This window comes from Schistocerca serialis, chromosome 10, assembly GCF_023864345.2.
Source record: "Schistocerca serialis cubense isolate TAMUIC-IGC-003099 chromosome 10, iqSchSeri2.2, whole genome shotgun sequence".
In the NCBI taxonomy this organism is placed as follows: Eukaryota; Metazoa; Arthropoda; class Insecta; order Orthoptera; family Acrididae; genus Schistocerca; species Schistocerca serialis.
Window position 1 is genome coordinate 178,793,311 of NC_064647.1, and position 19,243 is coordinate 178,812,553.

General features: G+C 45.5%; 1 protein-coding gene across 1 annotated transcript in view; it reads left to right on the forward strand.

Annotated features, from left to right (window-relative positions):
- LOC126424647 (serine/arginine repetitive matrix protein 1) overlaps positions 1-19,243 on the forward strand; it is a 653,808-nt gene that overhangs the window by 449,303 nt on the left and 185,262 nt on the right. The window contains exon 6 of the mRNA XM_050087379.1: positions 10,257-10,559. Coding sequence (XP_049943336.1) covers positions 10,257-10,559 — 303 coding nt within the window. The remainder of the gene's footprint in view (positions 1-10,256; positions 10,560-19,243) is intronic.

Consider the following 19,243-nt stretch of genomic DNA (forward strand, 5'->3'; position numbering starts at 1 on the left):
ATGGTGGGTCTGACACACCGGTGTCAATGTGTTCTTTTTTCCATTTCCAGGAGTGTAGTTCCTGCAGCCGTTGCAGTTATACTGACGGTCAACATATGGCACTTGCCTTCAGTTATACCCAGATTACTAATGAGACCTAGAAACATGCAAGTCTGTAAACAGTATTACTCATGTATGGCGATATTGTTAAAAGTTCAGGTAATCGTATGAACTATTGGAAAATTGTAATAAATTAAAGTACGTATGTATAAAGAGTATTCTCCTGTGCACTTAATGCCAATGTTTTTTTCATTCATCAGTGTTGTGACTAGTTAGATGCGGCCCGCCACGAATTCCTTTCCTGTGCTAACCTCTTCATCTGAGAGTAGCACTTGCAACCTACGTCCTCAATTATTTGCTACATGTATTCCAATCTGTGTCTTCCTCTACAGTTTTTCCCTCTACAGCTCCCTCTAGTAACATGGAAGTTATTCCCTGATGTCTTAACAAATGTTCTATCATACTGTTGTCCCTTCTTCTACTCAGTGTTTTCCATATATTTCTTTCTTCCCCGATTCTGCGCAGAACCTCTTCATTCGTTACCTTATCAGTCCACCTAATTTTCAACTTTCTTCTGTAGCACCACATCTCAAACGCTTTTCCCACAGGCCATGTTTCACTACCAAACAGTGCTGTGCTCCAAACGTAGATTCTCGGAAATTTCTTCCTCAAATTAAGGCTTACGTTTGATACTAATAGACTTTTCTTGCCCAAGAATGCCCTTTTTGTCAGTGCTAGTCTGCTTTTGATGTCATCCTTGCTCCGTCCGTCATTGGTTATTTTGACGCTTAGTAGCAGAATTCCCTAAATTCATCTACTTCCTGACCATCAATCCTGATGTTAAGTTTCTCGCCGTTATCATTTCTGCTACTTCTCATTACTTTCATCTTTCTTCGATTTACTCTCAGTCCATACTCTGTACCCATTAGACTGTTCATTTTACGTATCAGTTCCTGCAATTCTTCTTCACTTTCACTGAGCATAGCAATGTCATCAGCGAATCTTACCACTGATATCGTTTCAATTGCAATTTTAATTCCACTCTTGAAATTTTCTTTATTTCCATCATTGGTTCTTCGAGATTTAGAATCAACAGTAGGGGCAAAAGACTACATCCCTGCCTTACACACTTTTTAATCTGAGCACTTCTTTCATGGTCGTCCACTCTTGTTATTCCCTCTTGCTCATTTAATATATTGTATATAACCCGTCTCTCCCTATAGCTTACCACTGTTTTCCTCAGAATTTCAAACATCTTGCTGCATTTTGCATTGTCGAACGCTTTTTCCTGGTCGACAAATCTTATGGAAGTGCCTTGAGTTTTCTTTACGCTAGCTTCCGTTATCAGCTGCAACGTCAGAACTGCCTCTATGGTGCCTTTATCTTTCCTAAATCCAAACTGATCTTATCTAACACATCCTTAGTTTTCTTTTCCATTCTTGTGCATGTTATTCTTGTCAGCAGCTTGGACGCTTGAGCTGTTAAATTGATTGTGTGAAAATTCTCGCACTTTTCGGCTGTTGCAGTCTTCGGGATTGAGTGAATGATACTTTTCTGAAAGTCAAATGCTATATCGCCAAACTCATACATTCTACACACCAAAGTGAATAGTCGTTTTGTTGCCACTTCGCCCAATGATTTTAGAAATTCTGATGGAATGTTATTTATCCCTTCTGCCTTATTCGATCTTAAGTCTTCCAAAGCTCTTTTAAATTCTGATCCTAGTATTGGGTTCCCTCTCTCTTTTATATTGATGCCAGTTTCTTCTTTCACGTCACCAGGTAGCTCTGCCCCCTAGCAGAGGCCTTCAGTGTTCTCTTTCCACCCATCTGCTCTCTCCCCTGCATTTAACAGTGGAATTCCAATTGCACTCTTAATATAACAGCCCTTGCTTTTAGTATCACCAAATGTTGTTTTGACTTTCCTATATGATGAGCCAGTCCTTCCGACAATCATTTCTTTTTCGATTTCTTCACATTTTTCATGCAGCCATTTCGTCTTAGCTTCTCTGCACTTCCTATTTATTTCATTCTCCAGGGACTTGTATTTCTGTATACATGAATCTCCCTGAACATTTTTCTACTTCCTTCTTTCATCGATCAACTGCAGTATTTCTTTTGTTAACCATGGCTTCTTCGCAGTTTCCTTCTTTGCAATTATGTTTTTCTTTCCAGATTTTGTGATTGCCCTTTTTAGAGATGTCCATTCCACTTCAACTGAACTGTCTACTGCGCTGTTCCTTACTGCAGTATCTACAGTATTAGAGAACTTCAAGCGTATCTCTTCATTCCTTAGTCCTTCCGTATCCCACTTCTTTGCGTATTGATTCTTTCTGACTAATCTCTTAATCTTAGGCCTATTCTTCGTCACTACTAAATTATGTTCCCTGCCTATATTGCGTCTGGGCATGCCATCCAGTATCTGATTTCGGAATCTCTGTCTGTCAATGATGTAATCTGAAATCTTCCCGTGTCTTCCGACCTTTTCCAAGTGATTCTTCAACAGAGTATTCGCCATTACTAGCTGAAATTTATTGCAGAACTCAGTTTGTTTTTTTCCTCTCTCATCCCTTATACCAAGGCCATATTCTCCCGTAACCCGTTCTCCTAATGCTTCCCCTACAAGCACAATCCAGTCCCCCATTGGATTTTCATCTCCATTTACATACTGAGTTACCCTTTCAATGTCGTCATATACTTTCTCTGTCTCTTCCTCTTTAGCTTGTGATGTCGGCATGTATACCTGAAGAATCGTTATCGCTGTTGGTTTGCTGTCGAGTCTGATGAGAACAACCCTGTCACTAAACTGTTCACAGTAACACACTCTCTGCCCTACCTTCCTATTCATAACGAATCCTACTCACGTTATACTATTCGCTACTGCGGTTGATATTACCCTGGACTCATCTGAGCAGAAATCCTTGTCTCCTTTCCATTTCACTTCACTGACCGCTAATATATCTAAAGTGATCCTTTGAATTTCCCTTTTCAGATTTTCTAGCTTTCCTACCACGTTCAAGCTTCTGACATTCCACGGCGCGAGTCGTAGAACATCATCATTTCGTTGGTTATTCAATCTTTTTCTCATCGTCACCTTGCCCTTGGCAGTCCCCTCCCGAAGATCCGAATGGGGGACTGTCCTGGAATCTTTTGCCAATGGAGAGACCATCGTGACACTTTTTCAGTTACAGGCCACATGTTTTGTGGATACATGTTATGTGTCTTTAATGCAGTGGTTTCCATTGCCCTCTGCATCCTCATCCCGTTGATCATTGCTGATTTTTTCGCTTTTTAGGGGCAATTTCCCGTCCCCACGGACAAGATATTGCCCTGAACCTCTGGCCGCTCTTCCACTCTCTTTGACAATGTCGTTGGCAGGAAGATGGTGACTTGCAATTCCGAAAGTCTTCCGCCGCGGATGCTGATAAGTTCTATTCAAACTTTAAGTGGTAACGGGGTGCAAACTCAGGACCGATAACGTTTTGATTACTGTTCAAAGACGCTACCGCTAGACCAGTGGTTCATTGTTAGTATTGTACTAAATGAATAGTTCATTCTCTGTCTCTGCGTGTCACTACCCCATGAGCGTTCACCTGAATTCACCCATTCGGGCCTGTACCTATTTCTATACTTGACAAAACTAAATATTTCTCACCTTTCACATTACAAAATATTTATTGAACTTTGTAGCCATATTCTGACCGGTGTTCGTAACGTATTTTCCTATTATGGTAAGACCCTTTATAATATCAAACTTTATCACTTAAATGCAGAACTGTTCGGATGGTTCGATCCACAATAGAAGAATGTCCTAGCCGTCACACGAAATAAATCACTGCCTGCCTTCCGCACAACTTCTGTGCGTTTGTGTTTCCGTTACGTTTCTGCAACAGCAGTTACCCCCGGTAAGAGTCGACGAGAGCTGTGGTCAGCTGCCGTAGGACTTCGCGTGATAATCGAGGTAAAAGTACGAAAATTGATCGCCAGCTTTGAGGGAGAAAATTTTCTCCTGCATTTCTGAAGGAAACGTGACTGAAATTGAATTTTGAACTTCGAGTTTATCTGAAATCTTTAATTTAAAGAAAACGACTTTACTTTTAAACAGAAATAAAAATTTTGCAGATACATTAAACGTAGAATACATAACTCTACGTTTAATGTATCTGCAAACTCAAACACAAGATGGATAAGCTGGCTATAATATAACTGTATGACATTCGTTATAAATGCAAAACTCTCTTGCGAAATGTGAGTTAAAAAAGTTGTAAAGTTAATAACTACTTTAGAAAATTTGGTCAAGAAAACTTACTCAAACTGAAAAATGTTCTCAGAAAATTTAAACAAGAAAAGTGGCCATACCATTCATAAACAATTCTTTAGCTTTGAGGGATCGTTTCAACATCGTATTCTTACGATGTTTATGATGACAAATTTTTGTTGTAATATGTACTTCTGAAAAACATTTGTACCCTCAAACTTGTCTCTTAAATTTGCCCGAATAGAGGAAACAGGAAATTTGTTAAGGTAAACAACAGTTTAAAGGCAATTACCTGAAGTATTCTGTTTTCCAAGACTGCAGCGCACATTTCGGAATACTGCATGAGCTCTCACAGTTCTGAAAATGGTTGAGCAACGTAAGAAGTGCCTTTCCTTGAGTGTGTAGATGCTGAGACGCCGCTGTTGAGGTGAAGTTGCGGATGGGTGACCACAATTGTGCTCTTGGTAGCTGCATCCAACGTCAAATCGTGGTGCACTCCTCAACATAAATAATAGGGTCGGGGTTTCCCCACCATCTGCTTCTGCCACTTCCGACATTAGAGATGATCGCACTGACTCTGAATTCTCAGCATTACTAACGTGAGGACGGGACTGGAGATGCTCCCGAACCCTCAGACTGCCCATCCGTATCTGTCTTTCTCACCGCACCGCACCGCACACGGGTCGGCGTCACAATGTTACCCTGTCCCAGAAAAGGAGCACCTAAAGTGGATCTCCTCCATAACTGCACCTACATTACTGATCGAAACCTAGTCGACCTGACATACCGTCTGTCAGTTTGTTTTACAGAATAAGAATTAATGATTAACTTAAAATTGTTAACATTTGTTGCATTACCTATCTTCATTCAGACATGTTGAATGACGTCGCTTTCCACATGCCATGTCTTCCCCCACGACGATCGTACCGTTGGTATGAGAAATTTCTCGTACAAAATTGTTATAAATTATAAAAATTTCTGAAACTAAATTTAGTTTACGTTACAACGTCGCTGTATAGATGTTAGAGAACAAATAAATAATTTTTGTAAATGAAATTAACTTCGTATCTATCTGAAATTGTCCAAATAATTACAATAACTTCTCGTGTGTGTGTGTGTGTGTGTGTGTGTGTGTGTGTGTGTGTGTGTCATGAACAAAGGGGATAACAGCCAGTCACTCTAGAAGTAACCAAAAAACTGAGTAAAAGGAAGCGTATGTCAGAGGGTTTGGCATATTCGTGTAGAATTTGCATGTATCATAAATGGCAATGGAAACCAGTTAACTTGCAGTTTATAAGCATCCCTTTTGTATGATGCGAATTCACAGCTTACGACATTAACGGATGAGGGAGATCCCATTTTCAGAGAATCAGTTCGTTTGAAAAACGTCATTAACAATCTCTCCTTCTGCTTCCTCTAACGGGATTTGTTTTAACATTAGTATCGCCCGCAAAAAGTACCAATTCTGCTTGCTGAATGTTAAGTGAAAGGTCATTCACATATACAGGGTGATTTTTTCCACTGTGTACAAACTATAGGGATTGATCGATGAGACGATACGGAACAAATAAGGGCTAATGAACTTAAATCTACAAATGTACGGTTTCCATGCTAGAGACTTTTTATTCAGTCATACATTGTTATAGAGACTGCGGCCTGATACGCGCTGTACCACGCAAAATGGCTCTGAGCACTATGGGACTTAACTTCTGAGGTCATCAGTCCCCTAGAACTTAGAACTACTTCAACCTAACTAACCTAAGGACATCACACACATCATGCCCGAGACAGGATTCGAACCTGCAACTGTAGCGGTCGCGCGGTTCCAGACTGTAGCGCCTAGAACCGCTCGGCCACCCCGACCGGCCTCTACCACGCAGCCACAGTTACAGAATGTGTAGAAAATGGTTTCCGGGTGCCTCAATGCGTGCGTGTACGCGCCGTAGCATGTCCTATCTCAAACATTTACATCGGCCAAGGTGCATCCGAATAGCGTGAAAGGCAGCATGAATACGCTGCTCCAGTGTCTCCACGTCTGGAAGGGGCTCTGCATAGACGATACTTTTGAGATGGCCCCATAGCCAGATGTCGCACGGGTTGAGATCAGGTGAACGAGTGCGCCATGCAACTTGACACCCTCGTACGATCAATCGACCAGGGATGACACGACTGAGTTGCGTCCGGACGTTAACAGCGAAGTGGGCTGAGGACCATCATATGGTAGACAGGTAACGCTTAGAATCGTCAGTGGCACTTCTTCCAGAAGGGGAAACAAAGTCACCCGCAAGAAACGCTGATAGTTTCTGCCTGTTAGGCGACGCAGAAGGAAGACTGGTCCCAAAATACGATGGCCAATTATAACAGTCCACACATTCCGGCTGCATCGATGCTAATGATTCGCTATCACCATACAATGCGGATTCTGCATAGTATCCCACAGACGATTGTTATGAAAGTTGAAGATACCACTCCGCGTAAAGGTGACCTCATCTGTGAACAGGATGGATGACAGAGATCCCGGAATCGTAGTTGCCTGGCGAAGAAACGGATGACAAAACCACTCACGATGTGGAAAGTCTGTCGCTAGTAAGCTCTGCACACGCTGTAAGAGAAACTTATAATAACAACTGTCGTAGAGAATGTTCCATACAATCGCCTGGCTTACCCTGTACTGGCGGGCCAAGTCCCTGGTACTAACACGGCGGTCGCCTTCCACAGCGTTAATCACATTTTCATGCAAGTATGGTTTCCGAACGTTCCGACTAGATCCTTCATTATTTCCTGCTTTCTGAAACTACCGTGTCTCAGACAAACGGCGAAACACTATTGCAAACACTGAAGGTTGTGGTTGTTGTCGGCGGGGATAGGTCTCCTGATACTACTTTGCTGCCCGCCGCCCGTCGCCATTTTCCTTTCCGTAAGTAAACACCACGTCGGCAAGCTCTCGATTAGAATACGGAACCATTGTGTACCACGCTGTATCACACCCACTAGAAGGTGAATCGGACACGACATTACCAATTACTATGGCAGGAGGCGGCGCTAGGGCATGACGTATGAGGAGAAGTACCACCCTCTAGGAGGAGACCATGCATATCGTAACTGTGGCGGCGTGGTACAGCGCGCATTAGACCACAGTCTCTGTAACAAAGTATGAATGAATAAATGGTCTCTAGCATGGAAACCATGCGTTTCTGAACATAAGCTCATTGACCTTTTTTGTTCCGTATCCTCTCATCGATCAGTCCCTAGAGTTTGTTTACAGTGGAAAAAATCACCCTGTATAAGGAATATGAGTGGACCCAAGAGTGAACCCTGTGGGACTCTCTTTGTGATTTCGCATCAGTCACTAAAACTTTTTACCTTGCGACCACTGCCTGAATTGTGAAATGTTTTTATTCTATTTGTGAAGTACGACTGAAACCAGCTGTGTTGAAAGCCATCAATTCCATGAAACAAATGACAATGAATTGAAACCCTCAGCTGCCGGCAGGTGTTGTTGATATACCTCGATGTGGATAGCTGAAAATGTGTGCCCCGATCCGGACTCGAACCCGGGATCTCCTGCTTACATGGCAGAAGCTCTATCCATCTGAGCCACCGAGGACACAGATGAACAGCGCGACTGCAGGAACTTATCCGTTACACGCTTCCCGTGAGACCCACATTCTCAACTGTCCAACTCTACTTACGTAATGTACTTAATAGATATCTGCCCATACACTCATTACTCGCTCACACTAAGGTGACGATTCCAGTAAGAGCTCGGGAAACCTGTGTGCATACGCACAGATGAAGGTCAGTGGCTGGGTAGCCTTTAACTATATATAACAGATAGTAAATGTTCTCGAAAGAACAGATACCACTGATGACGGTGCAGCTTCTCTAGAATAAATGATGATTAATTGAAACTCTCAGCTGCCGACAGGTGTTGTTAATATACCCCGGTGGGGCTCCTGAAAATGTGTGCCCCGACCATGACTCTGGGATCTTTTGCTTACATGGCAGACAATCTGTCCATCTGAGCCATCGAGGACGCGGGAAGCGTGCAAGGGATAAGTCCCTGCAGTCACTATTCATCTGCGTCCTCGGTGGCTCAGGTGGATAGAGCGGCTGCAATGTAAGCAATAGATCCCGGGTTCGAGTCCCGGTCGGGGCACACATATTCAGCCGTCTCCACCGAGGTATATCAACAACACCTGTCAACAGCTGAGAGTGTCAATTAATTATCATTTATTCTAGAGAAGGTGCACCTTCATCAATGGTATCTGCTCTTTCGAGAACAGTTACTATCTTCATATACCCAGGTGATCAAAAAGTCAGTATAAATTTGAAAACTGAATAAATCACGGAATAATGTAAATAGAGAGGTACAAATTGACACACGTGCATGGAATGACTTGGGGTTTTATTAGAACCAAAAAAATACAAAAGTTCAAAAAACGTCCGACAGATGGCGCTTAACCTGATCAGAATAGCAATAATTAGCATAACAAAGTAAGACAAAGCAAAGATGATGTTCTTTACAGGAAATGCTCAGTATGTCCACCATCATTCCTCAACAATAGCTGTAGTCGAGAAATAATGTTGTGAATAGCAGTATAAAGCATGTCCGGAATTATGGTGAGGCATTGGCGTCGGATGTTGTCTTTCAGCATCCCTAGAGATGTCGGTCGATCACGATACACTTGCGACTTCAGGTAACCCCAAAGCCAATAAATAATCGCACGGACTGAGGTCTGGGGACCTGGGAGGCCAAGCATGACGAAAGTGGCGGCTGAGCACACGATCATCACCAAACGACGTGCGCAAGAGTTCTTTCACGCGTCTAGCAATATGGGGTGGAGCGCCATCCTACATAAACATAAGTTCCAGCAGGTGTTTATCAGCTAGGCTGGGGATGATGCGATTCTGTAACATACCGTATCGGCGCACCTCTCACCCGTCACGGTAGCACTTACAAAACCAGAATCACGCATTTCCTCGAAGAAAAAGGCCCGATGACGGTAGATGTGGTAAATCCAACCCATACCGTGACTTTCTCGTCGTGCAACAGAGTTTCCACGACAGTTCTAGGATTTTCGGTAGCCAAAATTCTGCAGTTGTGGGCGTTGACAGACCCTCGGAGCGTGAAATGAGCTTCGTCGGTCCACAACACGTTACTCAACCAATCGTCATCTTCCGCCATGTTTTGAAACGCCCACACCGCAAATGCCCTCCGCTTCACTAAATCGCCAGGTAATAGTTCATGATGCCGATGGATTTTGTACGGATAGCATCGGAGGGTACGCCTGAGTGCCAACCAAACAGTAGTGTATGGAATGCCGGTGCGACGTGCGACTGCACGAGCGCTGACTTCCCCGTGCATAGACAAACCCGCTACAGTCTACATTTCTTCCTGAACTGTCTCAGTAGCATTACGCCTTGTGCTCGGTCGGCCACTACGGGGTCTATCGTGTGAACAACCCGCAGCTTTGAACTTCGAAACCATTCTCGCCACAGCTGCATTTGTCAACGGACCTTTACCCGTTCGAATCCCCTTCCTATGGCGATAGGATCGTAACGCTGAACTAGCACATTCCCCATTCTGACAATACAGGTTCACTAAAAGCGACTTTTCGGTAACGTCAACATGCTGCGACTGCTGGCGCATCGGATTCTCTCTCTCATTGCAGCTCCTTTTATACACGTTTGTCATGCGCAGTCACTGACGTTTTGCTGTCCAGCGCCATCTGTCGGACATTTTTTGAACTTTTGTATTTTTTTGGTTCTAATAAAACCCCAGGTCATTCCAAGCATGTGTGTCAATTTGTACCTCTCCATCTACTTTATTACGTGGTTTATTAGGTTTTCAAATTTATACTGACTTTTTGATCTCCCGGTATATAATTCCACGAAACTTATTGTAAACGCTGTGGTAGGATGACATTTTAAGGGGCTCGCCGCCGTCGCCGTTGCAGGTGAGGTGCCGTGCAAGCTGGGCCTGGGCTTCAAGGAGGACGCGGCGGACCTGCGCTCGAGCACGGAGGAGCTGGACCTGGGCGACGACGACCCGGTGGGCTGCGAGGAGCGGCCGCGCAGCCGGCGCGGCTCCGCGCGCTCCGCCCGCGCCCTCGGCATCAAGCAGGAGGCGGGCGGCCGGCCGCGCGGGGGCTCGCTCTCCAAGTACGAGCTGGACGCCGCCGCCGCAGCCTCCGCGCACGAGCGCAAGGACTCCCTCTCCATCGTCAGCACAGGCAGGACGTCGCGGCTCTCCTCCGTAGGTGGGTCCCACTCTCTCTGCGCACCTCGGTGTCCGGCCGTCTGCCGCTCCGCCGATCGCGTAATCCTCGGGTTCGCAAGTTGTCATCGAAGCCTGCACGCTTTAGTTGCCATTGTCACTCTAGGTAAGAACTTGTAGGTCATTAAGCAGTGCCATATTCCTCTCGAATTTCTTCTCACATGATCATCCGGTGTCCCAAAAATGATTCAAATGGCTCTGTGCACTATGGGACTTAACTTCTAAGGTCACCAGTCCCCTAGAACTTAGAACTACTTAAACCTAACTAACCGAAGGACATCACACACATCCTATGCCCGAGGCAGGATTCGAACCTGCGACCGTAGCGGTCGCGTGGTTCCAGACTGTAGTGCCTAGAGCCGCTCGGCCACCCCGGCCGGCCCAGTGTCCCAGGCCAGCCGAATGTCGTATATTCAGCTGACAGGCGACACCACAGTAGGGGTTCGACCATCGATAGTCTAACAAGAAACTGAATAGGGAAGTGAAAAGCTATCGCATGATGATATTTAGTTTGTGGGGCGGTCAACTACGCGGTCATCAGCACCTGTACAAAGTCCCAATCTTTACTCATTCCATTATTTTTTACACAATCCTATCTAGCCACTATCAAGAATTATGGTGTTGATGATGATGATGATCATCATCATCATCATGATCATGAAAAAAGCGATCGGCCCAACAAACTACAAATTTCCATCTGCAGTCATCATCAACCATTCGACGTCCGCTGTTACGCATAGGCCTCCTCTAGGCTTTTACACACATTACCTCCTTCAGCTACATTACGTGATCAGAAGTATCCCACCACCTCTAAGCCGACAAATAATTTTGGGTTTACCAAATATTCAGCAACCAGTCGCAAAATCATGTTTTATTTATTCACTTTTGCAAATCTATTTCATCTGATTAACAGCCACCATCGGTGCTTTCAACCAGTATGTGCCCTGAGTTATAATACTGTCTTAAGCGGAGCTCACTTTGTTTGACCTCTGCTTAAGACAGTATTACAACTCAGGGCACATACTGGTTGAAAGCACCGATGGTGGATGTTAGTCAGATGAAATAGATTTGCAAAAGTGAATAAATAAAACATGATTTTGCGACTGGTTGCTGAATATTTGGTAATTTTATGGTTTACGGTCGCTGCATGATTGGGGAACCACATGGAGCCCCCCCCATGTCTAGTGCGGACACATTCGGTGAGGTGTCTGAATCTCTGTAGAGAACTAATACGTCATTCTTTCTCAACAGCGGAAAGCACAGAAGGTAGTCGTGTTGGACGCTAGAGTCTGGTGCGAATTCTACGACTGTCACGTCCTGTCCTTGATGATACGTTTCAAACAGGATAGCAACTGCTACTGTCCGTCACTGCCAGCCTCCAAGCGAACATAGTGTCTACTGGACACCTATAATGGGATAACTCGTAAAGTTTCTGGAAAGTACATAAAACTACACGCCTTCGATGGTGCAAAGAATACATAAACTAGACGGAAGTTGACTGGTGGCGGGTAGTGTGGGTCTACGAATCGAGATTTTTCCTGCTGTCATTGGATGTGGGGCGTCGAGTCCACCGACAGCCCAATGAGGCGTTCAACCGTCTGTGTGCAGAATGTGTTCTTCAGTGTAGAAGTGATTCTGTGATATTTTTACGGCCTTTTCGGGAAGGTTACTAGGGCGCATACATTTACGTTAGAGTGAAGACGAGTCGTCACGTTTATTGTAACATGTTCAGTGATCAAATGTACAGTCACATTAACTTAACCACTGTCTGTGTTTGAAGTCAACGTGTAACAATCACCTACAAAGGCAGGTGACTCCACTAACAGTGGAGGGTGTATACGGTGTTACAAAAAGGTTCGGCCAAACTTTCAGGAAACATTCCTCACACACAAAGACAGAAAATATGTTATGTGGACATGTGCTGGAAACGCTTACTTTCCATGTTAGAGCTCATTTTATTACTTCTCTTCAAATCACATTAACCATGGAATGGAAACACACAGCAACAGAACGTACCAGCGTGACTTCAAACACTTTGTTACAGGAAATGTTCAAAATGTCCTCCGTTAGCGAGGATACATGCATCCTCCGTCGCATGGAATCCCTGGTGCGCTGATGCAGCCCTGGAGAATGGCGTATTGTATCACAGCCGTCCACAATACGAGCACGAAGAGTCTCTACATTTGGTACCGGGGTTGCGTAGACAAGAGCTTTCAAATGCCCCCATAAATGAAAGTCAAGAGGGCTGAGGTCAGGAGAGTGTGGTCCGCCTCTACCAATCCATCGGTCACCGAATCTGTTGTTGAGAAGCGTACGAACACTTCGGCTGAAATGTGCAGGAGCTCCATCGTGCATGAACCACATGTTGTGTCGTACTTGTAAAGGCACATGTTCTAGCAGCACAGGTAGAGTATCCCGTATGAAATCATGATAACGTGCTCCATTGAGCGTAAGTGGAAGAACATGGGGCCCAATCAAGACATCACCAACAATGCCTGCCCAAACGTTCACAGAAAATCTGTGTTGATGACGTGACTGCACAATTGCGTGCGGATTCTCGTCAGCCCACACATGTTGATTGTGAAAATTTACAATTTGATCACGTTGGAATGAAGCCTCATCTGTCTCGATACAAACGTACCGCGCCACAGCTATTGCCTCGTGCTAATCCATACATCAAATGGCTATCTGCCAACTCCGCATTTCTAAACATTGCACTGACTGCAAAACCACGATCGTGATGAACACTAACCTGTTGATGCAACGTACTGATGTGCTTGATGCTAGTACTGTAGAGCAATGAGTCGCATGTCAACACAACCACCGAAGTCAACATTACCTTCCTTCAATTGGGCCAACTGGCGGTGAATCGAGGAAGTATAGTACATACTGACGAAACTAGAATGAGCTCTAACATCGGAATTAAGCGTTTCCGGACACATGTCTACATAACATCTTTTCTTTATTTGTGTGTGAGGAATGTTTCCTGAAAGTTTGGACGTACCTTTTTGTACCACCCTGTATAAAGCATCTCAAGAGGACCAGGGGGTTACAATGCGGTCGTTGTCGTAATGCGGAAACGGAGCGATTCCCCTGACGACCAAAGCGATCATTGGCTTTCGGAAACAGCCAAGTTTTTACACTATTCATATACTTCTGTGGTTAAAATAACGGTGCATAGCAAAATGAAGCTGTCCGAAATCGATGCCAAGACAACCGTGGTACACCACGAGCTATAGGTGACAGAGGTGAACGGCAACTGCAGAAATGTTCGTGGATAAGAAGTAGCTGACAGCGCAGATAAGGTAAGTGGCTGCCGACAGTGTCTCCTCAACGTACATTGCTGCTTATGGGCCCCTACAGCAGGTTCATGGTTCGTGCACCCATGCTGACTGCTGTTCATCGGCTGCGAAGGCTGGAATTTGCGCGCCAGTACGTCCACTTAGTGCCGATAGGTGGCCTTTTCAGAAGAATCGCGTTTTATTCTCCACCGGACAGATGGCCAATGGCGTGTACAGCCCCGCAACAATCATCGGAAGGGTCCAAGCTGGAGGAGGTAGCTTCATGGCCCGGGAAATGTTTTTGTGGCACTCTCTCTGGGAGGAACAGTGGATCAACTCAAGTACGCATGTGCCTTCAGCACGTAGGTGTGAGCGAGGCATGTAGGTCCTGGGATTGCAGGAGAACATAACGTGTCACACAGCTCACATTGTGTGTGCATGTTGAATTTAATCCAGTCGAGAATCTGTGGGACCACCTGGGTAGTGCTGTTCGTGCCATGGATCCTCAACAGAGACCTAGTACAACTGGCCACAGCAGTGGACTTACCACAGCTTCCAGAGCTCTCTTCTTGCGCGTATGTGGTGCAAAATGTGGTTATTCAGGCTTTTGACAAGTGCGCACATTAATTTGACTGAATCATGTATATCTTTTTGATAAATATGCTACGGACAGTTCCTTGTTCCTCAGTGAGAACAGACTCGTTCATAGGGCTGCACACGTACGTTCCTCACTTTGCGGTCTTTATTGATGTTACGCCACAGAAAATTTCGGGAGATACTCGGAACAGGAAGTGAAAATTAGCAATAAAAAATCCTGCAGTTTGGCGGCTCTACTGGAGCTAATCGTCAGTGAGTGGCTTCACCTGGATGTGCTATACGTGAAGAGACTTTAAGAGTCACTAACTCGGGGTAACGAGGTCAGTATCGAGACTAGGACAGTGTTACGTGGTGTTAGCACCATATCCCCGAGGTGACAAATTTTTAGGCAATTGTGCTTATTCTTACTGTGGAAGCGACCGGTCGGTCTATGGCGACCGATACACAGTACTTCGTATGCTCCGTCGCCTGTGACAGCGTCTCCCCACTGGTTGCGCCTCTGTGGTGGCTTGACTGGAGCCCACACAGCCTTTCAGAGGCTAGACCGTCCCCGCCCCCGCACAGCTGTAGCCTTCCTAGGCGGGGCGGCAGTGAGGGGTGATTGTTCCCCCTCCAACGCCGGCGGCTGAGCGCGCCGACCTGTTGCCGCCTTGCACTGTATGCAACCTGCAGTGCACGGCGGCTGCCGTCCCTAGCGGGCATGGCAGCCTTGGCCACCGCGCTCAGACCTAGGTCTGCGTCGCCGGCAGCTGCAAGACCAGGTGTCACACGCCGCCGTCGGTGCAGTTGGCTTTTCAGCGTTTCCTGTCGGACGAGGCAAAGATATCCCGAGGGAACCATCCCGTCGGCCGCGGGCTGGACGCTGTTTCCATTCCTCCTCGCTAGTCAAAACTGTCTTAAACCTGGAACCTTAACTTTCTTACCGACTGAGCTATCCAGGCACGACCTATGGCTATTTATATTTAGGTCGGAACGTCCCCATTTTCGTTTTGAAAACGAACATCCCGTCGTGATATGCAAAAATCCCGATTATAGGGTCTTTAAAAGAAAGTGTCGCGTATTTCTGCAGGAGGTAGTATTGGCCAAAACTAGAAGAAAAGTTCCTATAATTATACGTCCAGAAACCAATACGTGTCGAGAGATGGTCTGCTTAACTTGTGACGAGTTATGTGTAATATTCGGTGGTGTAGGTCGTCTCACTGCGGCGTAGTAAATTACCACAATACGCACGTGTGAGCAGATGCAGCTTCTCGATCAGTTGTGGAGATGATACATGACGATTGCTTCAGTGTCAGTGTAGAGTAAAGCAAGTAGAGTTAAGGCGGCTAGGAGAGAAGACGCACTTTCCGTTTTCATACTCGCCAATATGTGGTAGCACCAGTCTGTTCGTGCTGCAAATTCTACAGAAAAAAATGTCGTGTGACTGTGAGCATGTTCGTAAGTTTTAGGAGATAATATTTTGCCACCGACTGGCCTTGCTTACTGTTTTAAATTTCACTAAGATAGTGAGGTCTAGTTATATAATGGGCACACAAAGGAATTAACGAAAAACCCCATAATGCAAGCGATAGACAGGTTAATGATAACGGCTTGTGGAGTGTTTATTGTTAGTTCGGAATTTTTACAGCGGAAAAGGCAAGGTGCGTCTTCTTCACTGCCACATTATGGCAGTGGGCGCATGAAAGCAGCGGGAGAGAAGACGCAAACATAAAACGGGTTCCAACTGATCGTGCGGACGTTTCGCGCCTTCAGTGTAGTACAGTTGGTCTACACACATTAAAAAAAGTTTTGCATCAGGTCGGTTCCCAGAACTGCTGAAGATAGACGTTGACTGTGGATATTGAATCACAGACACAGTCCCTCCGACTGTTCAGAGATGTCACTAAACCCGCTCAAAGATGTAAACAACCATGCATGAGCAGCGCCTATTAGACGGAGGGGGTCCGACTAACGATCAGTTCCAGTCATTCCACCAGGAAGGGGGATAACGGCTCGTGTTGTCTGTGGTTCAACCATGCCTAGACGGTCAATACCGCGGTTCGGTCGCGTCCGCATTGTTACTTCGTGCCAGGAAGGGCTCTGAGCAACGGAAGTGTCCAGGCGTCTCGGAGTGAACCAAAGCAATGTTCTTCGGACATGGAGGAGATACAGAGAGACAGTAAATGTAAATGACATGCCTCGCTCAGGCCGCCCAAGGGCTACTACCGCAGTTGGTGACCGCTAGCTACGGGTTATGGCTCTGAGAAACCCTGACAGCAACGCCACCATGTTGAATAATGCTTTTCGTGCAGCCACAGGACGTCGTGTTACGGCTTAAACTGTGCGTAATAGGCTGCATGACTCCCGACGTCCATAGCGAGATCCATCTTTGCAAACACGACACCATCCAGCACGGTACAGATGGGCCCAACAACATGCCGAATGGACCGCTCAGGATTGGCATCACGTTCTCTTCAAATGGCTCTAAGCAGTATGGGACTTAACATCAGAGGTTATAAGTCCCCTAGACTTAGAACTACTTAAACCAAACTAACCTAAGGACATCACACACAACCATGCCCGAGGCAGGATTCGAACCTGCGACCGTAGCAGCAGCGCGATTCCGGACTGAAATGCCTGGAACCGCTCGGCCACAGCGGCCGGCCACGTTCTCTTCACCGATGAGTGTCGCATATGTCTTCAATTAGACAATCGCCGGAGACGTGTTTGCAGGCAACCCGGTCAGGCTGAACGCCTTAGTTACACTGTCCAGGGACTGCAGCAAGGTGGAGGTTCCCTGCTGTTTTGGGGTGGCATTATGTGGGGCCGATGTACGCCGCTGCTGGTGATGGAAGGCACCGTAGCATCTGTACGATACGTGAATGCCATCCTCCTACCGATAGTGCAACCATATCGGCGGAATATTGGCGAGGCATTCTTCTTCATGGACGACAATTCTCGCCCCCATCGTGCACATCTTGTGAATGACTTCCTTCAGGATAAGGTAATCGCTCGACTAGAGTGGCCAGCATGTTCTCCTGACATGAACCATACCGAACATGCCTGGGATAGATTGAAAAGGGTTGTTTATGGACGACGTGACCCACCAACCACTCTGAGGGATCTACGCCGAATCGCCGTTGAGGAGAGGGACAATTTGGACCAACAGTGCCTTGAAGGTCTCGCTATATGGTGGCACAACATGCAATGTGTGGTTTTCATGAGCATTAAAAAGGGCGGAAATGATAGTTTTGTTGATCTCTATTCCAATTTTCTGTACATGTTCCGGAACTCTTGGAACCGACGTGATGCAAAACTTGTTTTCATGTGTGTATATCACCTCCGTTGTGCCTGGAGGTTAAATATATCATACCCAATACCTGTAAACGGATAACGATCCGAACTTCTTGAAGTGCAGATGATTTGAGAAATGCGGCCAACGCTGTGCTGACTCAGAGGAATTCGATGAAGATGAAGATGAATGTGTAGAATGTCCAGAACTTCACTCTGAAACCCAATGGAAAGCTGACTGGTTACAATGTGTAGCGTGCAAACGGTGAATGGATGTAGATTGTTCAGTTTAGAACAACTAATGTGCGATTTGTGGAAGAGATTAGAAGAAAAAGCAGAAAAAATTACAGTTATACAAAAGTAGAATAATACTTCCTATCTTGCAGTTTCTCTGTTCGTAAGTAATCTACTTACGATCAGTTTCATTCAGTTTTTACTTTTGTATAAATTACCACACGCGATTATGACAGTTAGGCCTTGTCTAACTCCTTCATAGTTTCTCTTGATTTGTAATTTAATAAAAGCTACAGTCTGCTAGACTCATCCTTTTACTTAACTAACAAGTTCCAGAAGTACAATCTTGAGTGATCTCTACTACCCATGGTGCGTCATCTTACCTACCTCAGGAGGAAAGTTTGGCATAATACAGTCATTTTTATATACTGTTTAAAATTTCAGTTTCATTGATATATTTACAGAAGCGATATTTTTCTCAGAGACGATTAATGTGTGCTAAACGTTTGGCAAGCATTTATATTTTTCCATACGTAACTTACGGGACTTAGATAACGTTTCCAAAATGTGCGTTATCTCTTTCCACTTTACCTGAAAGCCAGGAACTGCTCCTGACAGCCTAATGGGGCCACACAGTCTATGGAACAGATTAACAGGTGCTACTTATCACCGCTTTCTGCACGAAGAATCGCCGGCACTATTGGGCAGAAAGACTGGTTTAAGCGCGAAGGGCACGTTCAGCTTGCGGTGGTACCTCACGCGACATTTCTTGGCCAGTTGATTGCTAGACGAGGTGCAGAAGCGTGGCCTCCCGGCTCATCGGACCTGAATCCGTGGACTTTTTGGATATGAGGGCGTTTAAAGGGAGTAGTATACTCGTATGCACAGCCATCGACAATGCGCAAACATTAAAGGAGTGTGACCAATGCATCTGATTCAAAGCGAATGGAGCTAGGTGTATTCGAAATAGTGGGCGATTCAATGCAAAAATGGGGCTGGGGATATGTCAGGATGCGTGGTACCCACACGCAACACTGCCTATAATGTGTACTTACTACCTGACAGACAGACGGAACTGAGAGGACAGGTAGGCGCATATCTCGGCCAGTACAGCGACTTCTTGTTTTGAGCAATACCGCCACTCGTAGGAATAGGAGACAGTTTTTGGAGACTTTTTACACTCTCTTCATTATGCGACAGTCTAGTAAACGCATCTGAAATCAAGAAATCGGCTTTTAGTCCGAAGAGAACTAGCTGGCAAAAGTTCACTCAACTCGCATCCAAA